Here is a 23,490-nt window from a genome sequence, read left to right on the forward strand (position 1 = left end):
GAGAGAGAGAGAGAGAGAGAGAGAGAGAGAGAGAGAGATGTATAGACACTGATCTCTCTAATTTTGTACACATATTTTGAGATATACATACATATATATTAGTACTCCATATTGGCCCTATATCCGACTTGCCCAGAATTATGGATTCTGTCTTACACCCAGCTGGTGCATAAACAGGCGGCTGGTATTCACGTAGCTGTATGGATTCAGTTTGTGCAGCAACTGTTCGCCGTGTAAAATGAAATTGATCAGTCCCACTGCTCCCATCGACCACTTGGACGTGCCGTTGACGGTGTGATGCCCAGTATGGACTCATACTAAGGAAGGCCTGGTGTAATTCCAGTGTGGAGTAACCCCGGGAAGACTTCCAGCCTTACCCTGGAATGAATCCCATTAATTAACATTAAAAATCTCAAAGCACGATGACACTGGTGTAAAAACAAACAAGGTGGCGTAAATTTTGGACAGCAACTGTCACAATTGTCCTGATCCCACAAGCACCCCAACAGTTATTCTGGGGTTAAATTCATACGAACAAGAGTGGGGCAGCTAAAAAAATCATTCCTTGGTGAGTCATTTTGTGGTGTATTTTTGGGACATAGAATGGAGTCATTCAATATTTTCGCGATTTTCCACCAAAGAAAAATTCATGTGGTAACGAGCTGGTTTGGTACAAATGAAGATATTCCATGGGAAAAAAAGGGGGTTGGGGTTAATACGGGTCATGGGGTGGTGTAACTAAGATGGCTTGCCTTGAAATAGCCCCAAGGGATGTACTTCTGGGCAAACACCAATGAAGTGAAGGTCTTAGACATTGATGCTCCCGCGTCGTTGGACGCATAAGGCAGTCAAAGCGCTCCATTCTCTGCGGTCCTCAGCCAGTTTGCTGGTACCACACCATCGTCGTCAAGTCAGACATTTCTCTCCATTGTTTTGCCGCCAGTTATTTTGGACCGTGACCGAGACAGGCAGACTGCCAGTGGTTCCTAATTCCCCGTCCATAAAGTGCTGTGATCCTTCCGGCTCTGAATAAACTGACTGTTTAAGTAGTCTCTCTAATTAGTTTCAAGCTTATTTGATTTTTATTGATTGATATGGATACTTATACAGCGCCTATCTTCGGTCGGAGACCAAGCTCTAAGCGCTTTGCAAACACGGGGTCATTTGCACAACAGGCTGCCTTCCAGGGTTATTCCGACTGACGGCTGCCACTGGGCGCTCATCATTTGTTTCCTGTGTCAATCAATTTCAGGCATACACACTCAGACAGACATGTAACGTGTATGACCATTTTGTTTATTTAGTCCGCCATGTAGACAGCCATACCCCGTATTCGGGGGTGTGCATGCTGGTTATGTTCTTGTTTCCATAACCCACTGAACGCTGATATGGATACAGGATCTTCAACGTGCGTATTTGATCTGCGTGCATATACACACGAAGGGGGTTCGGGCACTAGCATATAATTATGTTCACCTTGGAGATAAGAAACATATGCACTCTTTACCCACCAGGTACCGTCACCGAGATTCGAACCCATGACCCTCAGATTGAAAGTCCAACGCTTTAACCATTCGGCTATTGCGACCGTCACTGGGCTAAAGCTTCCACATAACGCGCGCTGCTAACTTTATTGTGGTCATCTTCACTTTGCGTACACAACAAAGTCAGAAAACAGTTCAAGGTCCCATCGCCTTTTGGGGGGCAGAGGGGCTCTCGGGGCGCTAAATTCATATTCAGTTTTGGGCTCGGTGTTCGACGGCGGAGCCAAATCCTCTTCTTCCACCGTCAGAATCTTCTACAACCGAAGTCGGGTACCTATTCACATACCTGGGTGGAGTGAGGAAATTGAACACTGTGCCGAAACGGGGGCTTGAACCCTGATCACTGGTGAAACTCTGGATCAGGTCCTAACCGATTCAGCCATGACACCGCTCCCCCCGAAAAAACACAACAAACTGGAACGCAAACATGAAATGGTATACCTTTGTTGGTGGTGTGTGTGTATGCGTGCTGAGTGTGCGCTGATGATAAAGTGAACACAATTAATCTAATATTCCGTTGATCAACATAGTCAGGTCCTTCAAAATAAAGATTTATGAGCTGTGTTCATGTCAGCAGTGCCACAGGAACACAAAGCAGTTGACCGACGACAGCTGTGACAGACATGGAAACGACGCACGCCTGTCTGAACCTCTTATCACCAGCTTTACTCTGAACCTCTGTTCAGACAAGTCATCCTTTGTATACTGCAAGTTACAGTGAATGGATTAATCACAAATAATTTTTCTCTTTTCTCGCATTTTGTGTTGCGTGTACGTGTCAGTCCGCATGCCATGGTGCCCGGTAGAAGCAGAGCAGCCCACTGAACAGTATAGATATGTCTCACACGTGAGACAGAGTGGTGGCTTTATGGTAACGCCAAGGAAGCGAGAGAATATGAGGATATGAGATCGAATCCCACACCCTCCAGGATTTTCTTTCCCCGAACGCCGGATCTTGAGTGGTGATCTGGACGCTAGTCATTCGGATGAGACAAAAAAACCGAGGTCTCGTGTGCGACATGCACTTGGGACACGTAAAACAACCCGCGGCAACATAAAGGTTGTCCAGACAAATAATGTTGCAAAATCTATTTCGACTGTGAAACAAATACACCTGCAGACAGAAAAAAAATGGTGGCGCTTCACTGTGGCGATGAGTTCTCCAAAAGGGAGAGCGGACCAAATTTCACACAGAGAAATCTGTTGTGACAAAAAGACAGACAATATATATATATATATATAACATTCTCACAAACAGTCATCGTCATTTGTGACAGCGACACACACAACACTGTTGACTGGAAAAAATAAGTTTAATGAATAACGAGAACGAATGAACAATGCGTAACATGATGAAAAGACAAAAGGGACAAAGAGAGAGAAAGATAGTGGCAGAGAAAGAAGAACAACAGAGAGAGAGACAGAGAGAGAGAGAGAGAGAGCTCACAAGACATAATACAAAATCACTCTAAATAAATAAGCAAAACCGGGACTGGAAACGTCGTTACAATGACCACGCCACGTCCCCTGGCTCACAGTGGGCATGTAGGAGAGGCCTCCACGTGTGAGACCCCCCCACCCCTCCCTCCCTTCACCCCGTCAGTGACCCTCACTCCACACTTCTGACCACAACAACACTCATCTCTCTTCTGTTGTCCGCGTGGAGTAAAAATCCAGCAGCTAACCACAATCGCTTGCCATAAAAAATCCACACACATAACAGCAGACTTTTAACTTCGATCTTAAAACAGCTTCAGCTACCTGTCATTTTTTGAACACTGATCAAAACCTTAACACCTTCTGAAGGCACTGCGTCTGATGATGGTCCACATCAACGTGGGAATATAACCCTGGGGAGGACATCAAGGTGTTTGGACAAATATAAACTGCAGCTGAATGTATTTCTAATACTTAGATGATTGTAAATACCAAGTCGTTCTTTCTTGACCAGCAACTGCTCCACCCAAGGTGAAAAGTACACCAACCCCACCCTCCTGTCCCCGTCTCTTATTTCTCCATGAAATTCCGCCGAAGCCGTAGAATTTAGAAATACACCCCTTTGAAATAACCTACTCCACCGAACAGACTGACAGGATGTAAGGGTGACCCTATATGTACACCATGGCCAACATCATCACGTCAGGACCACTCTTCCTTGTCTCGCTTCCACAGCAGTCAACACCTTTTCCTCACCGTCTGTCTGTCCAACATCACACCACCACATCGGACCTAGTTTCCTGTTAACGGACCATGACGGTACCGCATTCTGGAACATTTCCTTCCGCAACCGGCTTCACTGCCATCCCGTCTGAACGTTCCCCACAAACTCCCGCAGTCAACTCTTTTGCATTTGCTCTTTCTGTTCAGCCTTCGTCGTCTCACACAGCCCGGTCCCAGCTCTCCTTAAACCACCACCCACCTGCATAATTCACCTGTTCACCGCCTCAATCCCAGCGTTAAATCATGGTCCTCGCAATGTCCGTCATAATCATCCTGACCCATCGTCACTATAACTAGTAACGACGCTGTCGTTCTCCACTTTCTGACACCATCACTCCTATCCTCCACTCTATCACATCATAACGTGTGAACGAACTAAACTGCATCATTTGGCGTCCTGTCTGGACTTGCATTGCTCTTATCCATTACAGTTCAATATAATCAACGAACAACAACAATTACAACAGCTTCATTGAAACAGCTACATGTCAGTTCTCAAAGAACACTAACAACCAACCACAACAGCATCACTGAGGTGGATTAAACAACTAAACACTGCGCTTAGGCATGGGACACTAGTACTTAATCAAACCAAGGATACTAGTCAGGGACACTGATAAGTACACAAGTCAGGAACATTGATAACTACGACAGGCAGGGGCACTGATAACTACACCAGTCAGAAACTGATCACTACACCAGTCAGCTGTTGATAACTATATCAGTCTGGGACACTTACTTACGTCAGCAAGTAGACACGGAGTACTGTATTAGACTGACGACTTCATCAGTCAGGGCAATGAAGATGGGCCAGTTATAATGTAACCGTTAGGTGACACTCAAGACGGGACACTGATAATCTCATCAGTCGGTAACATCAGTTGGTGGACACTGATAACTGCATCAGATGGCACACTGATTATTGCATCAGATAGGGGACACTAATAGCTGTACAGGAATCTGATAACTACACCAGTCAATGGATATCGATAATGTAACTGCATCAGAGGACACGGATTTCTACAGTCAGGGGATACTGATGAAATATATCAGTCAAGGGGCATCAATAACTAAGCATCAGTCAGAACTGATAATGGCATCTGACAGAGGACACTATTAACTGCATCAGTCATAGGACGCTTGATAGCTACAACACTGCATCCGGCAAGGCAATGCTTTAATTGTCACGTGACCATCAGTACAATCTGCCACGGTACAATTGTTAAAGCTACAATACAAATTGCGCCACTGCTATTCAAACAGTTCCAACATTCTAACACTTTCCATAAATCGGCTAAAATGACAAGTCTGCCACAAAGATAAATTCACTATGTTCCAATAAAGTTACAGCGATATCTATATCATGTAGACACACACACACACACTTAACACAATGTAACGTTACATTATTGTAATTACACACCATGGATTATAGAACAATACTTTGACCATTGCAACTAAAACGGTTAAAGTACAATACCTGGACCATTGCATCTAAAAACAAAACAAAACACACAAACCAATAACAAATCAACAATCAACCAGAACTGAACTATTTTACTGGCAAAGTAAGGCCGGCAATTGTTCAGACTACGCAAAAACAGTGACACTGGCAGCAGTGACAGTCACTACAGTGTTACATGGCATGTCGTCAATTCAAGTAACAGCACGTTAAACTGACCACGTCCACAAGGTTTCCAGGCGATTTCTTTCAACAAATATCCATGCCACCCAAATCGCCATCTGTATATAAAGTACCGTTCCCATCACTTTGCCTTGCCTTCAACCCCGAGCACACACTTTCCCCCTTTGTTTCTTTTTTGATTTCCTTCAAACTCTAGGCAAAACAAATGTCTCCATCAATATTCATGTCAACAGCTGCTGACGACACTGCCTGCGCACTAAGTAACGTGCGAAGACAACAGAAAAAACATAAACAAACCTACTGGTTTTTTTAAACACGAACACACATCAGAAAACACCCCCCCCCCCCCCCCCCCCCCAAAAAAAAAGCCCAACAGAATCACATGTGAACAGTTTGTTACGAACAGTATGAAACATGGGAAGCAAAACGTTGTATGTGGTCGATGACAGTGCTACTCACGTTTTCGGGGTCATTATCTCCATTCATGACTTGTCCATTATGTAATTCAGGATTTTATGTGGTCCATTCTCGCATTCATGTATTCTACGGCTCAGTCAGTCTTTATATGGTCCATTCTCGCATTCTATTGCCTATGTGCTCTCATTCAGTCATTATATGGTCCATTCTCGCATTCTATAGCCTATGTGCTCTCATTCAGGCTTTATACGGTCCATTCTCGCATTCTATAGCCAATGTGCTCTCATTCAGGCTTTATACGGTCCATTATCGCATTCTATAGCCTATGTGCTCTCATTCAGGCTTTATACGGTCCATTCTCGCATTCATGCATTCTGCGGCTCATTCTCTCATTCAGTCTGTATGTGGTCCGTTCTCTCATGCTTACATTCTGTGGCTCATTCTCTCATTCAGTCTGTATGTGGTCCGTTCTCTCATGCTTACATTCTGTGGCTCATTCTCTCATTCAGTCTGTATGTGGTCCGTTCTCATGCTTACATTCTGTGGCTCATTCAGTCTGTATGTGGTCCGTTCTCATGCTTACATTCTGTGGCTCATTCAGTCTGTATGTGGTCCGTTCTCATGCTTACATTCTGTGGCTCATTCAGTCTGTATGTGGTCCGTTCTCATGCTTACATTCTGTGGCTCATTCAGTCTGTATGTGGTCCGTTCTCTCATGCTTACATTCTGTGGCTCATTCAGTCTGTATGTGGTCCGTTCTCATGCTTACATTCTGTGGCTCATTCAGTCTGTATGTGGTCCGTTCTCTCATGCTTACATTCTGTGGCTCATTCAGTCTGTATGTGGTCCGTTCTCATGCTTACATTCTGTGGCTCATTCAGTCTGTATGTGGTCCGTTCTCTCATGCTTACATTCTGTGGCTCATTCAGTCTGTATGTGGTCCGTTCTCATGCTTACATTCTGTGGCTCATTCTCTCATTCAGTCTGTATGTGGTCCGTTCTCATGCTTACATTCTGTGGCTCATTCAGTCTGTATGTGGTCCGTTCTCATGCTTACATTCTGTGGCTCATTCAGTCTGTATGTGGTCCGTTCTCATGCTTACATTCTGTGGCTCATTCTCTCATTCAGGCTTTCTGTGGTCCGTTCTCTCACTCAGGCCATCAACTGCCATTCTCTCATTCATGCATTCTGTGGTCCGTTCTCTCACTCAGGCCATCAACTGCCATTCTCTCATTCATGCATTCTGAGGCACATTCTATCACTCAGGCCATCAACTGCCATTCTCTCATTCATGCATTCTGAGGCACATTCTATCACTCGGGCTTTCTGTGGTCCATTCCCTCATTCAATGGTCCATTCACTGATTCAGGCCTTCTATGGTCCAAACGTCTTTTAATGTACACATCACACACAGTCAGACAGCCCCTGATTCACACCCACACAGTCACTGGGAGGAGCTATACATCCCAGCATCACACGAAGGAAGATTTTAAACTCGCACTCAAATAAACCAATAAGGAAATGGAGGCAGCCAACAGTGAGCACTGCAGCTTTTGATCGGCTGACATTTGTTTTGTCTTAAGCCTTGATAATAGAAAAATGAAACATCACGTTTCTTTTAAGTTAAAAAAAAGGGGGGGAAATCCTACTTTACAGTGGGACACAACAATGAAGGCTTCCTGTGTGAACAAATTACTGGATTGAAAAAAACAACCAAAAAAAACACAATACCACTTCTTTGATTACACGATCAACTTTCAACACTGCAACAGACATCATCAAATAGATTTTGACAAGCAACACGCTCACACACACACACACACACATGAAACTCTGCTACAGAAACACTCCCTCTCAACAATGCGTTGGTTTAAGCCTTGTCATGTAAAACAGTCATCTTTGAATCTTTCTTCATCAGTTTTCCCGTTCATTCACATCGATATGGCAAGAATGAATGAGAAGAGCGCAGCATTTGTTGACACATTCTAAAGATGATAACAATAGGACTTGGGGTAAAATGTTTGAAATTTATTTGGAATACTAAAAAAAAGGTTCTGTATTGATCTAGAACTACCTGGAGAAAAGACCAGCTGTTGAAAAAAAACCTTCCTGTCAAAAATATTGACAACAGCTGGGTCAATGTGTGGGCTAACATTCACACACCCACAGAAAAAGGGCTTCTTTTGAGAGAGTGAAGAGGGGGTTGTTTTTCGAAGGCTGAAAGATAAAATAATTCCAGATACTGTGCAAACATCAAGGATATGGACAGAATCCAAGTCTCATCCAAGATGAAAGCACAGAAAATATTCATCACGCACAAGTGTCCGGCACATCAAACAGATGCTGGTTTAGAAATCGACAAAATTCAAGTCCTACCCAATATCCATGCATAGAAAATAACTTGTTCCCAATTTACCATACAAAAGTAATGAAGCAGATTCTGCATATAGTTGAAAGCAGGAAATTCTCCTGTTACCGCAGTTAGGTTATGTTGTGTCAAATCAGACAGCTGACGTTAAACTGAGACAACTTAAACAGCAGGACAAATGCATAGTAGTATGAGGCACATTGTGAACAGTAAAAGGGACGCTGTAGCTGGGGGCTGGCAGATTAGATCATCTCTCACCACATGCATACTCACACAGCTTTACTCTTATTCGCCATACTGGTCCAAATCTTTTCTTTTTCACCACACTGCATATGTTTTACAAAAGAATCAAAACCAGTTCTTTAGACATATCTATTCTTTTCACCGACTGTATGTGCTTTAAATAAGAATCAAAACTAAATGTTTGTTAGAACTTATTTCTGTCTTTCTTTGTGTTTTGATGTTGTCTGCATCTTGCCCTCTGATCAAAATCAGCTGACTGATGACTGAAATCATGGGCAGTGGGGCCGGCTAATAGGACAGTGGCAAATGTCAGGGTTGACAAGGCAGGTGAAGGACACTATTTTCAAGGACATGACGAGGTAGTGAGGAATTACTGCATTAGTTATGAGGCACCAATCATGGTCATCCACATCACAGACCTTACAGGACCAATGCCGTGGAACAAACGGAAAGCTAACGAATCACCGACGTTTAAGTCACTTGCGAAGTGAGGGATCACCGTTTCCATGATTAAAAAAAAAAAAATTAAGGGAATCCTGACACTTTGTTAACGAGATGGTATCACTGACTTGGGAGTTAAAGTGACAGTATCACTGGTCAGCGAAATAGCATCACTTATATCAATGAGGTAGTATTCCATGGGAGTTAAATGGACAGCAAAAGCTTCCTTACAAGTCAGTTAACAAGAACACTGAGGGATCACCGAAATGATGGGAGGTACCGAACAGCAAGACATTACTTACAAGAGATCACTGTGGGTTCACCGACATGGTGGCGCTTCAAACTGGAGTCACTGTATGACAGGATAGGGCAGTGTTGACAAAAGGACAAACTGAACATTTGAATCTGGGAAACAGATAGTCTCAATCTTTACATCCAGGTGTTCACTGAGCTGAAGCACCCGTTGCATACTGTGAGAAGACTATCAAATCATGTTGCTAACAGCCCAGCCGACTGCCAACGGCATTAAGAACAAAGGAGTTGTTTTGGAATGAGACAGGAAAGGGAGAGTCATTCTGTATCATTTATACATCTCGCTTCCACAAATGTTATCGATATCATTAAGAAAACAAATAAACCGATCATGTTCATTTCTGGAACTCACAGTCAACATAAACCATCCGACACTCAAACACACATGTTTTGAAGATTTTCTTTTTAGTTGGTTTGCTATTCTTTCGTTGTCATACGTCTAAGGCACAGAGAAACTCAGCTATCGGCAATCCACAGCCGTTCATCAACAAAACTGAGGGAAAAAGACACGAGTCTGTGGGAGTCATTTCTGCCCTTTAAAAATAAAAACAAAAACAAAACAGAAAATTAAGAGCAGCAAACAGAAGCTGTGCAGGACCTTGTGGATGCAGATAACCACCACCTGTACCACACAATGCCATATACAAACACTAGACAAGAAAAAAAGGTAACATTTGCGGTCCTGTTCTACAAATCCCATGATCTCGTAGTTGTCCTCTCCTTGGCTACTGTTGGGACGCTTCAGAACATAAATGAGTTCCGAGGAACCAGACCAATATACTCGCGCCCTATGGTTTCTTTTTCACTGATACACTTTACACTTCTGTTTGCATCACAATATTTGACAAACTAGCAAACCAGTCATGAAAAGTTGCCAATTTTCGTGACACTGCATATTATTAGTCTGATCATCTAATCTTTTCGTGATCACCTATGGTTACACTGTTAAACCACAAGCTAGAACAGTGAATGTTTCAACTGACTGAATGCTCTACACACTGGCATTCATCACTGATGCACAGCATTGGCATGGGAATGCGAGACAAAGTGATTAAAACGTTTACTCCAGAGTCATGGGACATGTGACAGGATATGCGAGCAGTCCACTACAAAGTTGAACGGATGTCAAGGTAGAAAAGAAAAGTTGGTCACCCAGCACACAGAGATCCATCCCATCACCACTGGTCAGCATTGCCCAAAGCCACCAGGAATAGGCCAACAAGACATGACGTCATGCATACAAACATAAAGCAGAAAAAGAAAAAGGAGGAAAAGAAAAGATTCTCCCACTCCCGTTAACACCACTTATCACACTCACACGCTGCCACTAATTGTTACTACCATTCACGTCTCATACAAACACACACAAAAAATAAGGAATGTTAATTAAGTCACACCTGTGGACTTTGCAACTAACCAAACGCACAGGTAAGAGGTTGGGTAATCAATCGTGGTTCGTTTTACACGGCCCATACATTGCTCTCATGAAGCCGCTTTCACGTGACAAAATCAGAGCTAAGTTAAGGTACAGTCACATGGTCAAGATAATGCCTGCTCTAGACAGTGAGGATGTACAGTTCACAAGGCACGACGACCAGGAAGGCCAACAAACAGAACAAGAGTTCAAAACAACAGAGGACCACGGACAACAGTTTTGGTGGCTGGTGATGGCCCCCTGAAGACAGCCACCAGAGTCAGTCCTGTGCTAGTCACTGCACGGCCACAGGGGGGCAAGCCACGCCCATGGTGTGGGCAGTAGGCGGGGCCATGAGGGTGGGTTGATAGCCCGTGCAGGGCGAGGCCGGCCCATAGCCCTGGGGGTTCATCACGTACACTACCTGGCCCTGGGACAGGGCAGGGCCGTGGCTCTGTCCCTGAGGAGGGGTGGCCGGCAGGGTAGGGAAACCTGTGGAGGGAGAAGAATACATGTAAAAACATTGCTTCCCGCCACCAGCTAGAGGGGGGTGGGCAGAGCCCGCATGCAGGGGAGGGGCAGACAGAGGGGGCGGCATGCTGCTGGATACAGGGAAAGCGGGAGGCAGAGACAGAGAGAAGGAGGAGACAGACACATGCGAAGAAGCAGCTTTGTTGGACGAGGGCCCTGCCAGCTCGTCGGGCCTCTTCTCTGGACCCGAGCTGGAGGGGCCCTTGCCCAGGGGCCCCCCAGCCACCACCACGGGCAGCAGCTTGCCCTCCGCTGGCCCCCCGGCCATCTTGCCCTCAGCAGCAGCGGCACGGGGGTGGGGGGGCAGCGAGGGCACGGGCAGAGCGGGGCGGGTGAAGGTGGGGGGAGGCAAAGCGGTAGCAGAAGAGGAGGAAGGCAGAGAGCTGTAGACCACGCTGACGGGAGTAGGGATCCCCGCTGCTTGCATGACGGGAGGGGGAGGGGGCATGACGATGGGAGGGGGATGGCAGGCGGTCGTGAAGCTGGCCATGCCGCTATCGTCCAGCACGATCGTGTCGTACGGGTGGGCCGGGTAGAAGCACTGAGCGTCCACGTTGAGGGCGCTGGCCTCGCCCTGCTCCAGGGCCATGAGGTCTGCAGGAGACAGCTGCATGTAGATGGGCTGCCCCTCGCACCGCGCCTTGGCCGCGCTGTTCTCCGCCAGCATCAGCTGAAAGCGGGGCGGAATCTCCTTGATGGGCTTGATCAGCTTGTGTGAACCGTACATGTAGTACTTTCGCTTCCCTTTCCCCTTCGTCCCTCCCTTCTCAGACCCAGCCTCTTCCCCCTGGGTGGATCCAGAATCATCATCAGTACGGTTGCTGGCCACGTCCAAGTCCTCTTCCCCCGCCGGTCCGCCCTCCCCACAGCTGGTGAAGCCGTTGTCGGACACGTCACTGCCCATCTCCATTCCCTCCACCCTGCACTCTGCCCCTCCTCCACCTTTGCCCTGGCTGGGGCCCGTGGCTCTGCCAGAGGTCATGGAATGGGGATGGCCCTGACTCTTGGCCTTGGGAGGGAAGGGGGCGGCAGGCACGGCAAAGGACGCACCCTGTTCCACTGGCATGTAGACGGTGGAGGTGGGGGGATAGCTGGCCAGCACTTGGGGCATGGGTGACGTCATGTAGCTCTGCTGCGGCTGCTGCTGGGGTTGCTGCGGTTGCTGCATGTTGGCGCTGATGCGGAAATACTGAAACAATGAACACACAGTTACGTGAGGGATGTGGAATTCACCCACAGGACTTTAATGATGTGGAGTACACTTCAAGGTGGTTATGGACATTCACTTAATAACCTCACTTTATGCAATTTAAGGAACGTGGAAGGTCATATATGCATGTGAAAAAATGAGGAAAGACACTATATGCACAGTGAGGGATGAGGATGCTCATTTTATGCACTACGAAAACTGAGGGAGGTGGAGTTCTCTTGACGCACCATGAGGAATGGGGAGTTCTCTTGACGCACCATGAGGGACGGGGAGTTCTCTTGACGCACCATGAGGGACGGGGAGTTATCTTGACGCACCGTAAGGCATAGGGAGTTCTGCTGACGGCGACTGCGGGGGATTAGGGACGGGGAATTCACTCGACGCATGTAAGGAGTCTTTTCTTGACGCATGTTTGACAGGGAATTCTCATGATGCACAAAGGGGGAGGGGGAGTTGTATCGAACAACCATGAATTACAGGGAAGTGGAGTTCTCTTGACGCACCGTGAGGGACGGGGAGTTATCTTGACGCACCATGAGGGACGGGGAGTTCTCTTGACGCACCATGAGGGACGGGGAGTTCTCTTGACGCACCATGAGGGAGGGGGAGTTCTCTTGACGCACCATGAGGGAGAGTTCTCTTGACGCATCATGAGGGAGGGGGAGTTCTCTTCACACATCATGAGGGACGGGGAGTTCTCTTGACACATCATGAGGGACAGGGAGTTCTCTTGACGCATCATGAGGGACAGGGAGTTCTCTTGACGCACCATAAGGGACGGGGAGTTCTCTTGACACATCATGAGGGACGGAGACTTCTCTTGACGCACCACGATGGACGGGGAGTTCTCTTGACGCACCACGATGGACGGTGAGTTCTCTTGACGCATCATGAGGGACGGGGAGTTCTCTTGACACATCATGGGGGACGGAGACTTCTCTTGACGCACCACGATGGACGGGGAGTTCTCTTGACGCACCACGATGGACAGGGAGTTCTCTTGACGCACCACGATGGACGGGGAGTTCTCTTGACGCACCATGAGGGACGGAGACTTCTCTTGACGCACCATGAGGGACGGAGACTTCTCTTGACGCACCATGAGGGATGGGGAGTTCTACAAACGCACCACGAGGGACGGGGAGTTCTACAGACGCACCACGATGGACGGGGAGTTCTACAGACGCACCATGAGGGACAGGGAGTTCTCTTGACGCACCATGAGGGACAGGGAGTTCTACAAACGCACCACGAGGGATGGGGAGTTCTCTTGACGCACCATGAGGGACGGGGAGTTCTCTTGACGCACCATGAGGGACAGGGAGTTCTCTTGACGCACCATGAGGGACGGGGAGTTCTACAGACGCACCACGAGGGATGGGGAGTTCTACAGACGCACCACGAGGGACGGGGAGTTCTACAGACGCACCACGAGGGATGGGGAGTTCTACAAACGCACCACGAGGGACGGGGAGTTCTACAAACGCACCACGAGGGATGGGGAGTTCTACAAACGCACCACGAGGGATGGGGAGTTCTACAAACGCACCACGAGGGACGGGGAGTTCTACAAACGCACCACGAGGGATGGGGAGTTCTACAAACGCACCACGAGGGATGGGGAGTTCTACAAACGCACCACGAGGGATGGGGAGTTCTACAAACGCACCTCGATGGAAAGAGTTGATTTGACGAACATGAGGGTTTAGGATTTGTAACGGGGAGTTCTCTTGAGACATTGTGATGGTTAGGACGTTTGGAAGGGGTACTGAGTTCTTTGATCGCACATAGGAGTTTGTTGAAAAAGGAAAGAAAAGGAAACTACAATCAGACCTACAAAAAGGCAACTACACCGTGGTGAAGAACAAAACTGCACCATGACGTTAAAAAATCATAACACCATGAGAAATAACACAAACACACCCAGACCTGCAGAAAGTAACTACATCACGAGAAAGAAAATGTACCATGACGACAAAGTTAACTACACCCTGGTAAAAAAAATATTGCACCAAGACCTATAAATATAACGATAACTACGCCACGAGGAAGAACAAAAAACGCAATCAGGCCAACAAAAGTTTACAACACCCTGGTAAAGAACAAACTACACTCAGGCCTATAGAAATGTAACAACATCGCAAGAACGGACAAATTAAAAATAAAATCCGGACCTACAGAAAGCAACGCCACAAGAAAGAACAAAAAATGTGCCAAGACCGCAGAGAGTTGACAACACTCTGGCAAAGAACTTTAAAAAGTTAACAACATTTTGAGAATGACCAGATCGCACGCCGATCCGCTGAGACTGTTATTACACCCTGAAATTGAGCGGTCAAAGATCCTGTAATCCATGTCAGCGTTCCGTGGGTTATGGAAACACGGAAACAAGAACATGCCCAGCATGCACGCCCTCCCCCCACCAGGAAAACGGAGAATGGCTGCCTACATGGCGGGGTAAAAACGGCCATTCATGTAAAAGCTCACTCATGTACATGTGAGTTAACGTGGGAATTGCAGCCCACGAACGAAGAAGAAGAAGAAGAAGAAGAAGTGTCAAAACAGGCGGAGTCCCATGCACAGTGCAAACTGCACACATCGAATCATGGTGCTACGTGCCCATCCCACCGCAAAGGAGCCATTTCAGGGCTGAATACCCGTCGGCTCTTAAAGTCAATGAAAGGTAAACTAATATTTTGAAAGGTCCTTTAAAAACACCACCACCACCACCTTTAAAAAGACCAAACTCATCCACGACTAATTAATATATTCATCGTAAAATTCAAATCACATTAAAAGTTTAAATATATCTCCGTCAAGAACTGGGACAAAATATCAAAAACACCAGTATCCGGAGCAACATCATAGAACTAGCGTAGAATGTTTGTGCCCGTCATGGAATTCTCTGCAGTCGGCCAGCAGATGAAACTTCAAGCAACACTGCATGATGAAATACAAAACTGACTGATGAAATGTAAACCAAACCGCCGTACTTGGTACGCTGATGCATACACCATCATCCACCCACACTAACACCGTAACCCATAAAACAACGATACAGACCTCACAGCAACCCGTTTCACTAAACGTCATGACATCGATAAATGCTTGATGCATCGCAAATATCTATCGTGTACAGCCATATCAACTGCAGCACTGATAATAAATAAATAAAATGATAACATAATAAATAAAAACAATAACAATGTCCGGACTGCAATAACAGGTACATAGATTTCTACGTACTCTGCGTAATCGGACTGTTGTGTATCTACTTTGTTAAACATCACTTTACTGCAATCATTCTGTACATAAAATTACTTTTATTTTCCCTCGCGATTTAAGAAAAAAATAAATCGACGAGTTTTCTGTCAGAATATTAGTCGCTGATCTGAAAATAATATAGCTACATTACATAGTTACTGATTCACGTCTTCCTGGGTCCGGGCTGACCGGCACTCGGCTCACTGAAGACATTCACAGCAGATGCTGGAACTACGCTGGTATTGGCCGGTCTTGAAAGAATACCATACATGGTGCCCTCAATGCTACCAGTTTTTGCAGTGTGTTTTTTGTCGCTTTGGTTTTATTTATGCCAACTTAACTTTTGTGATAACGCACTTCATTATTAAGTGATCCGTGTGTTCTTAAAATGTCATATTCGTTTATCGATGGCATTTTCAACACTGAATTCATAAAATGTATCACTGGTACTTTCAAGTGGCATAAAAATATATTTACATGTGGGGGTCTTCGCGAACTAAGTAATGGAGACCGACACTCACGCGCCCCATACAGGAGAGCTCGTGGCGTTTACAATGGAATTTATATTAAATATTTACATATTTATACATGCAATAAAGTACACCACAAACACAAACACACACAAGAGCACGCACACTCACGGAGCAGAAGTTCAATAGACAAATTAGTCAAAATGGTGGAAGGAAGAACGTATAAGAGACATGCAACTTAAAAACATTCACCTCCACCATCAGCAACAGAAAATGGATCTGTTCATGAACTCTAAAAGACTCCCCCCAAAACAAAAACAACAAAACATTAATTGCTACTCACCTCAACTCCAAGGTTAAAGAAGTAACGCAACGTGTTCATATCTGCAACAGATGAGACATGGTGACTACAGTTTGAATATAACAACCCTGCATGTAGAAACAGAAGATCGAACAAGGCACGTAAACCCGACAACAACAACAAGGGGTCTACACGATGAACGGAGTGAGAAGGAAGGAAAAGGTATGCTCACAGTGCTGTGTGCAGCCAGTCACTGCGTCAGCGTGCGTGGTGGAGGTATAGGGGCAAGAGCAGACAGGACTGGCTGTGCTTGCTTCGTTCTGACACCGACACCCACAGGTGTGCACCATTGATTTGTAACCCCCATCCCCCGCCACAGTTGCCTGCCTCGGGAGGGAGGTGGAGGGGCGGGGGGTGGTAAGCACGCGCAAGCCAGTCACCGAACCCCCACCCCTGACCCCCTCTCTCTCCTGAACACTCATTGATCAGGCCCAACAAACAAAATCAAAGCGTGTCCGCAGAAGGCTTGTACGGACAAAGGCCAAGTTAAACGCACCACTCACACACGTTGTAGCTGTGCCAGTTTCCGCTGGGAGAGGCCATGCTGGCGGGGAAGGAGTGGATAGGGGTGGGGGATGTAACAGACGTGAAGGCTGATAGGGGGCAGGGACAGGAGGATAACACAACGGAAGGAGGTGGGGGGAGCTCAGGCTGGGTGCAAACTTCCTTCCTTCAGAAAACAGCAAAGTGGGTTGACAACCTATAACTTGCGAGTTCACTGAAGTATTGCCAATCATTCCAATACAGATACAAAAACGCTGAAAACGTGTCGAAAATTACCTTCACATTCGGTTACTGAGGTCCTCAGAAAGTTCTGAAAATAACTCGTGAAGCTGCATGTAAAATGTTTTAAAATAGCATTCAGTATCCTGTGTTCTCTGAATGTTCATTATTTCTGTGTTTCCGTTCATACACGTGTAATTATCTTCAATTTTACAGTTGTCTTTATGTATAGTCGTCTTCCAGTTGTCTTTCCACTTCAAGTGATTTAAGACATGAAAAAATAAGGAGTTGGGGAGAAAAGTGTGTGTATGTGTGTGTGTGTGTGTGGTGTGCGTGCACTTAAAAAGTTTGCGTTGTGCCTTCCCTGGTTCTGTTTGTGTTAGTGTTATGTCCCTATCTAGAATGTCAAAAGCGCGTCGGCGCATGTTCTTGTATAAGGTTTTGTCTGACTGACATGTATGACTGATTGGTTATTGAACAACACTTCGAGATTTTGTTAGAAAGCTTCGAGATTTTGTTAAAAAGCTTATGTACACTATCATCATACAAGAGGAAGGAAGTGAAGAAAAGTGATACGTGGTGTGTAGCCCTGGTGCCAGTGACATTTTTTAATTTTTTTTAATTGATCGATATGGATACTTATATAGCGCCTATCCTCGAATGGAGTCCAAGCTCTCAGCGCTTTACAAACACAGGGTCATTTGCACAACAGGCTGCTTACCTGGGCAGAGCCGACTGACGGCTGCCATTGGGCACTCATCATTCGTTTCTTGTTTCATTCAGATTTCAGGCACACACACATACAAACTCAAACATACATGTAACATTTTATGTGTACGACCGTTTTGTTTATTTACGTTGCTATGCAGGCAGCCATTTTCCGATTTTGGGGGTGTGCATGCTGGGTATGTTCTTGTTTCCATAACCCACCGAACGCTGACATGGATTACAGGATAACATCCGTATTTGATCATCTGCGTGCGTATACATACGAAGGGGGTTCAGGCACTAGCAGGTCTGCAGATATGTCGACCTGGCAGATCGGAAAATCTCCACCCTTTACCCACCAGGCGCCGTCACTGAGGTTCGAACCCGGGACCACCAGACTAAAAGTCCAACGCTTTAACCGTTCGGCTATTGCGCCACTGCAATGTATTAATCCTGCCAGCAGAGAAGCCAACCCCTCTGAATCACTTTCAAGAACATTTTGAACTTTCTGGAGCACTCAGACATTCAGTCGCATCGGCATACATACATAGTTTTCCTACCCGACAACAAAAGTCTCGTCCTTCATTCTTCGGGAAAACGAGTCAGCTGACTGGTCAGCTCAATGCAAGTTCAGAGTAAACGCATGTGACTGGTCTGGGTCTGTTTCATCACCTGAGACTAGGGGTGTGACTCACTGTCCCAACATCCGCTCAGAACGCCATGCGCATCGCGAAACTACCCTTCGGCCTGTAGTAAGAATGCAGAACTTCTCCTTGGGTCAGTGTTACCTGGGTGGAAGGCCAGTCGACAGACCTTCAGGCAGATCCGAATGGTTGACAGTCAGCGGTTTACTTGTGCGTCCTGATTCCCCGAGCCAGTCGAGCAGAATGAGAGAAAAGGGTCGACACTTATCACTGGACCATGGTTTCGGGGGATGGCGGGTTCCGGTGTCCTAACGATCACGCATCATTGAACAGACTAAAAACATCCACCCGTCGGTTCATGCAGTCCGCACCAAAACTGATCCCACTGATCAAAAAATCCGCTTCCACGACAGCGGTGACAAGAGGCTCACACTTCATGCACTCTAGCAGGGGAGAGGTGCCTGTGGATGGGCGAACAGAAAAAAAATCATTGCAGGAAATCAACAATGGATAAAAAAAGAAGAAAAAAGAAAAAAGGAACCATTCTATCCACGCACGACACAAAACACACACACACAAACTAAACTGGAACAAACTCGCCAGTTCCTCCTCAGTCAAAACATGAACTTGTGTCGAGCCCAGCAGAGTGAACACGCGTCAGGCTGCTGCTGATGAGCAAAGGGAATGAACATGTCCCCGTCACAGACCGCACGCACAGACAGGACACATACACACACACGGCTGCGTCACTCTACTCCAGCTGTTTGCAGCTTTCACCTGATGGGTTACCCATCATCACAATGATTATACCTGTCACCTGCACCTGACACGAGGAGTAAGGACACACGGAAAGGACGTCAAGGTACGAGGGACGGAGGGGTGCGGGAGGTTTCACTACTGCCAGCACGCTCAACACACATTAACGCCTTCAGAACAGACACACACAATTACCGAGACATGGATGATTGCGGATAATGGGACGCCCTAGGATCTCCCTCAACTGCCCAGAAGTCATTAACCGCTATTGTATTGCATCGTATTGTGCAGTGTGATGTGCTGTATTGTACTACTGTCACTGCTGATTTATTGTATGAAATCCAGGACAGCGAGTTACCACCATGCAGCGCCACCCACACAATTTTTTTTTCCTGTTCAGTCTGTGCGTGTTTTGCTTTCAATCTCTAAACTTAAGCCAGGGACAACCCCTTTGTTGCCGTGGATTGTTTTACGTGTGCTAAGTGCATGCTGTTTATCGTCTAATCCGCGTGACCAGCAACCAGATCACCACTCAAGGTCTAGTGGAGAGGTGGGGGCTGGGGAGTAACACAAAAATTCTGGCCGTATATCCTACTCGAAACCGTGGGCACACGTTTCCTATTCGGGCGCACTACCAATAGGCCACCGCTCTACGTATGGCGATGGATAAACCAAAGCAACGACTTCACCCAGTTGCTTGTGGAGTATCATCCTGCGCATCTGCTCTCCACCAGAGTATCTGTGTATTCCCACTGTTTGGTGGGGAATGGGAAGTAGGGCGATCAGCTTTGCTCCTAACGTTTGCACCAAACATTTTGTTCTTTCGAGTCCCCGTCTCTTGCGTGTAGCTGAGAAGAAACAGCTGAAAGTCTGGACAGTCAGACACTACTAGCAACACATGTTCAAAAAGCTCATTTAGAAATCAACGCTTTCCTTTTCGCACTGACGGATACAACTTTATCCTAATAATACCTGTCCACCAACAGGTATGAAGACATGGGGATCGCAAACAGAGCTTCCTCCCTTTTCATACCTTGTGCTCATAATGTGTCTGACGGTTTAATAATAACTAATATGTGCATATTCGAGGGATTAATAAAAATATAATAATAATAATACTGTAATACTAATAATGAAAAGTATCCATATGATTTTATCGCAATACTCGTAAGACACTACACGTTGCTCATTTACACATCGTTTATTACCATTTCATTCACTCAAACTGTAACTACAGAACACCATACTGTGAATACATACATGTGTGGACAACGTGATTCAAATAATGTTTGAAAAATAATGTTTTTTGTTGCGATTTGAAGACAAAAACACCCATAGAGGACAATTTCGCAGACTGGTATGCAATGAGTTCCAAACAGCCGGCGCAACACAAGAACTAGACAAGACAAAAAAATCTTTATTAACCATGGTGAAACATGAAACCATGGGGCTTTTTCTTCACATACTCACCTCGCCATAAAAGATATGGAAAAAGCGGGAAGGGACAGCTGATATAATAAAACGAAGTTTACGTCCTTCTTTCAGAACTTACATAAACTAACGTCAGAGCGAAGATCTGAGGGTTACGGAAGGAGAGAGAGAGAGAGAGAGAGAGAGAGAGAGAGAGAGAGAGAGAGAGAGAGAGAGAGAGAGAGAGAGAGAGAGAGAGAGGTAGAAGTGAGACAGAAGGTAAAGAGATAGTAAGACAGTGACAACGAGAAAGAGATACACAAAGACACAATATGACTACACGGAATCAAAAACAGAACTGAAGACAGGACAAACACAGAGAGCATCAGGATATCATCAACTTTTCCACCTATTGTTTGTTCAATTACAATCAGACAACGCACATTTCTGTATGCTTTTCTCATGGAACTATGCCTTGTAGATTGTATCAGAGTATTTCTGGTAAAGAATTCCATACCAACCCTCCAGAGTGGGGAAGACGATTTGATGAGCTCTATTCGTGAGCTTGCTGTTCAGCACTCCACCCCCTCGAACAACTGAACCTTCATGATTTGCTATTTCAATGTTTTTGACACATCTGCTAGCTGCTGGATGGGAACTTCTGTTATTTTGGAGAGAAAAAAGAGGAGTGGGAGGACAGACTGGCAGGCAGTAAGTCGTAAAACTCAACTCTACCGCCTTCTGGCTGTTTGATGGGAACTTCTGTATTATATCATGCAGAAGAGAGAAGGGCAGAGAGACAGAAAGACATAGGACATAAAAGGGAAGGCAGACAAGCAGACAACCAGCCAGTCAGCACAGCCAGCCAACCAACCGGTGAGCGGCAGGTCCTTGCCGAAAGGGTCCTGAGAGGGAGCCCAGGCCAGGTTGACCTGCCCCATGGTGTTGGCGTAGGGCACGCTCACCACCGGCATCCAGTACACCACGCCCCCTGAGGAACCCCCACCCACCCCCTGACCCGCCGAGGGCTGCTGGGCAAGGGGCAGGGAGGAGGAGGTCATCAGGCTGTAGCTGGCCCCACCCACCGCCTCCATCGACTCCCCCACCCCCATCACCCCGCCACACTCCAGGCTGACGGGCTGGGAGGAGGTAATGGTGGTGTGCACCGGCTGGCTGACGTCAGCACCTCTGCTCCTGCAACACACACAACACACCTCTCATCGTGTCACTGCTCCTGCAACACACACAACACACCTCTCATCGTGTCACTGCTCCTGCAACACACACAACACACCTCTCATCGTGTCACTGCTCCTGCAACACACACAACACACCTCTCATCGTGTCACTGCTCCTGCAACACACACAACACACCTCTCATCGTGTCACTGCTCCTGCAACACACACACAACACACCTCTCATCGTGTCACTGCTCCTGCAACACACAAAACACACCTCTCATCGTGTCACTGCTCCTGCAACACACACCTCTCATCATGTCACTGCTCCTGCAACACACAAAACACACCTCTCATCGTGTCACTGCTCCTGCAACACACACACAACACACCTCTCATCGTGTCACTGCTCCTGCAACACACACAACACACCTCTCATCGTGTCACTGCTCCTGCAACACACACAACACACCTCTCATCGTTTCCCCCTACACTGCTCATCCCGTCTCCCCATACACGACCACACCCAGCGCCGGCAGTCAACAAGGAGCTATTGAAGTCTGGTCGCCAGGAGGCCCTGCACTTCAGCGGAGACATCTTGGTGGTGTTCAGCGCTGCCTGTTCGGATTAAATACTCAAGGGCATCACTAACTTCGCACCCCCTCAGCCCACTGATGATAATAATCGATAAGTCGCGAAACAAGTCCCAGAGGGGGTTTCATCACGTTTCTCCGACAGAACCTGTCGATGCTGACGACTTTGGCAGGAGGAACTCACCATAAGCATAGAAGTGGTGGAAAAATCGAAACCGAGATCACCGTGAGAGTACAGCATGAGAGGTCACATAATTTGGGCGTTTTTTTCTCTCCTTCTTTTCAAATAATCATTTCTGTATTTCATGATGAATTATATGGATATAGACGATGCTGCAATGGAGGTCCACTTCGGTTTGGGACTAAAGGCTGTACTCTACACATCACTTTGGTTTGGGACTAAAGGCTGTACTCTACACTTCCTTTCATGAGACAGCCATCTGCAGTGTTAGACAAGAAACTTGAGCAACACATCCAAGGACGCATCCATTAAGTGATATAACCTCCGACTCTGTGGTTCCAATTTTCCCACAACACCTTCAACTGTGGGCAGCAACCGGCCACCAGTCGAAAAATCCTGACCTCTGCTGAGGGTCCGAACGCATGTCCTCCAAGTCGCCAGTCCGCGATGCTAACCACTCCGCTACTGCGGGTGGTGTTGCCTTTATCTTTTTTGTTTAAGAATTCAGAGATACACAATATACACAGACTGCAAATACAAAACTCTGGTTGCCCACATGGACGAGATATCTTGCCTTAAACCAGCTATCTGAGATTTAAACAGGCCATGAAGAGTGCAAACATAATAAAGCACCACATCAACACACTGGTCCAGTCCTCTACAACGCAGGGGGAGGGTAATACTCACCCCGACAAGGAAGGGTTTTTCATGTGATTTTCTTGTGTGTTTTCATGTCAGAAATCATAATTTATACCTGTCTACCAAGTTCAAATTACGGAATAAATGCATGGGAAGGGTAAATATTGGCCATTTTTCCTTCTTTGGGCCCAAAATGACTTTTGGGGGTAGATGTGC

General features: G+C 46.4%; 1 protein-coding gene across 2 annotated transcripts in view; it reads right to left on the minus strand.

The window, feature by feature from the left end:
- Positions 1-5,758: 5,758 nt before the first annotated feature.
- The window catches only part of LOC143283927 (uncharacterized), a 104,081-nt gene continuing 86,349 nt past the window's right edge, over positions 5,759-23,490 (minus strand). For both annotated transcript variants that reach the window (XM_076590368.1, XM_076590367.1), the window contains 3 exons: positions 21,557-21,876; positions 16,424-16,464; positions 5,759-12,325 (listed from right to left, as the gene is read on the minus strand). In XM_076590368.1, coding sequence (XP_076446483.1) covers positions 10,901-12,325; positions 16,424-16,464; positions 21,557-21,876 — 1,786 coding nt within the window. In that variant the 3' untranslated portion in view covers positions 5,759-10,900. The remainder of the gene's footprint in view (positions 12,326-16,423; positions 16,465-21,556; positions 21,877-23,490) is intronic.

Source organism: Babylonia areolata, chromosome 7 (assembly GCF_041734735.1).
Source record: "Babylonia areolata isolate BAREFJ2019XMU chromosome 7, ASM4173473v1, whole genome shotgun sequence".
In the NCBI taxonomy this organism is placed as follows: domain Eukaryota; kingdom Metazoa; phylum Mollusca; class Gastropoda; order Neogastropoda; family Buccinidae; genus Babylonia; species Babylonia areolata.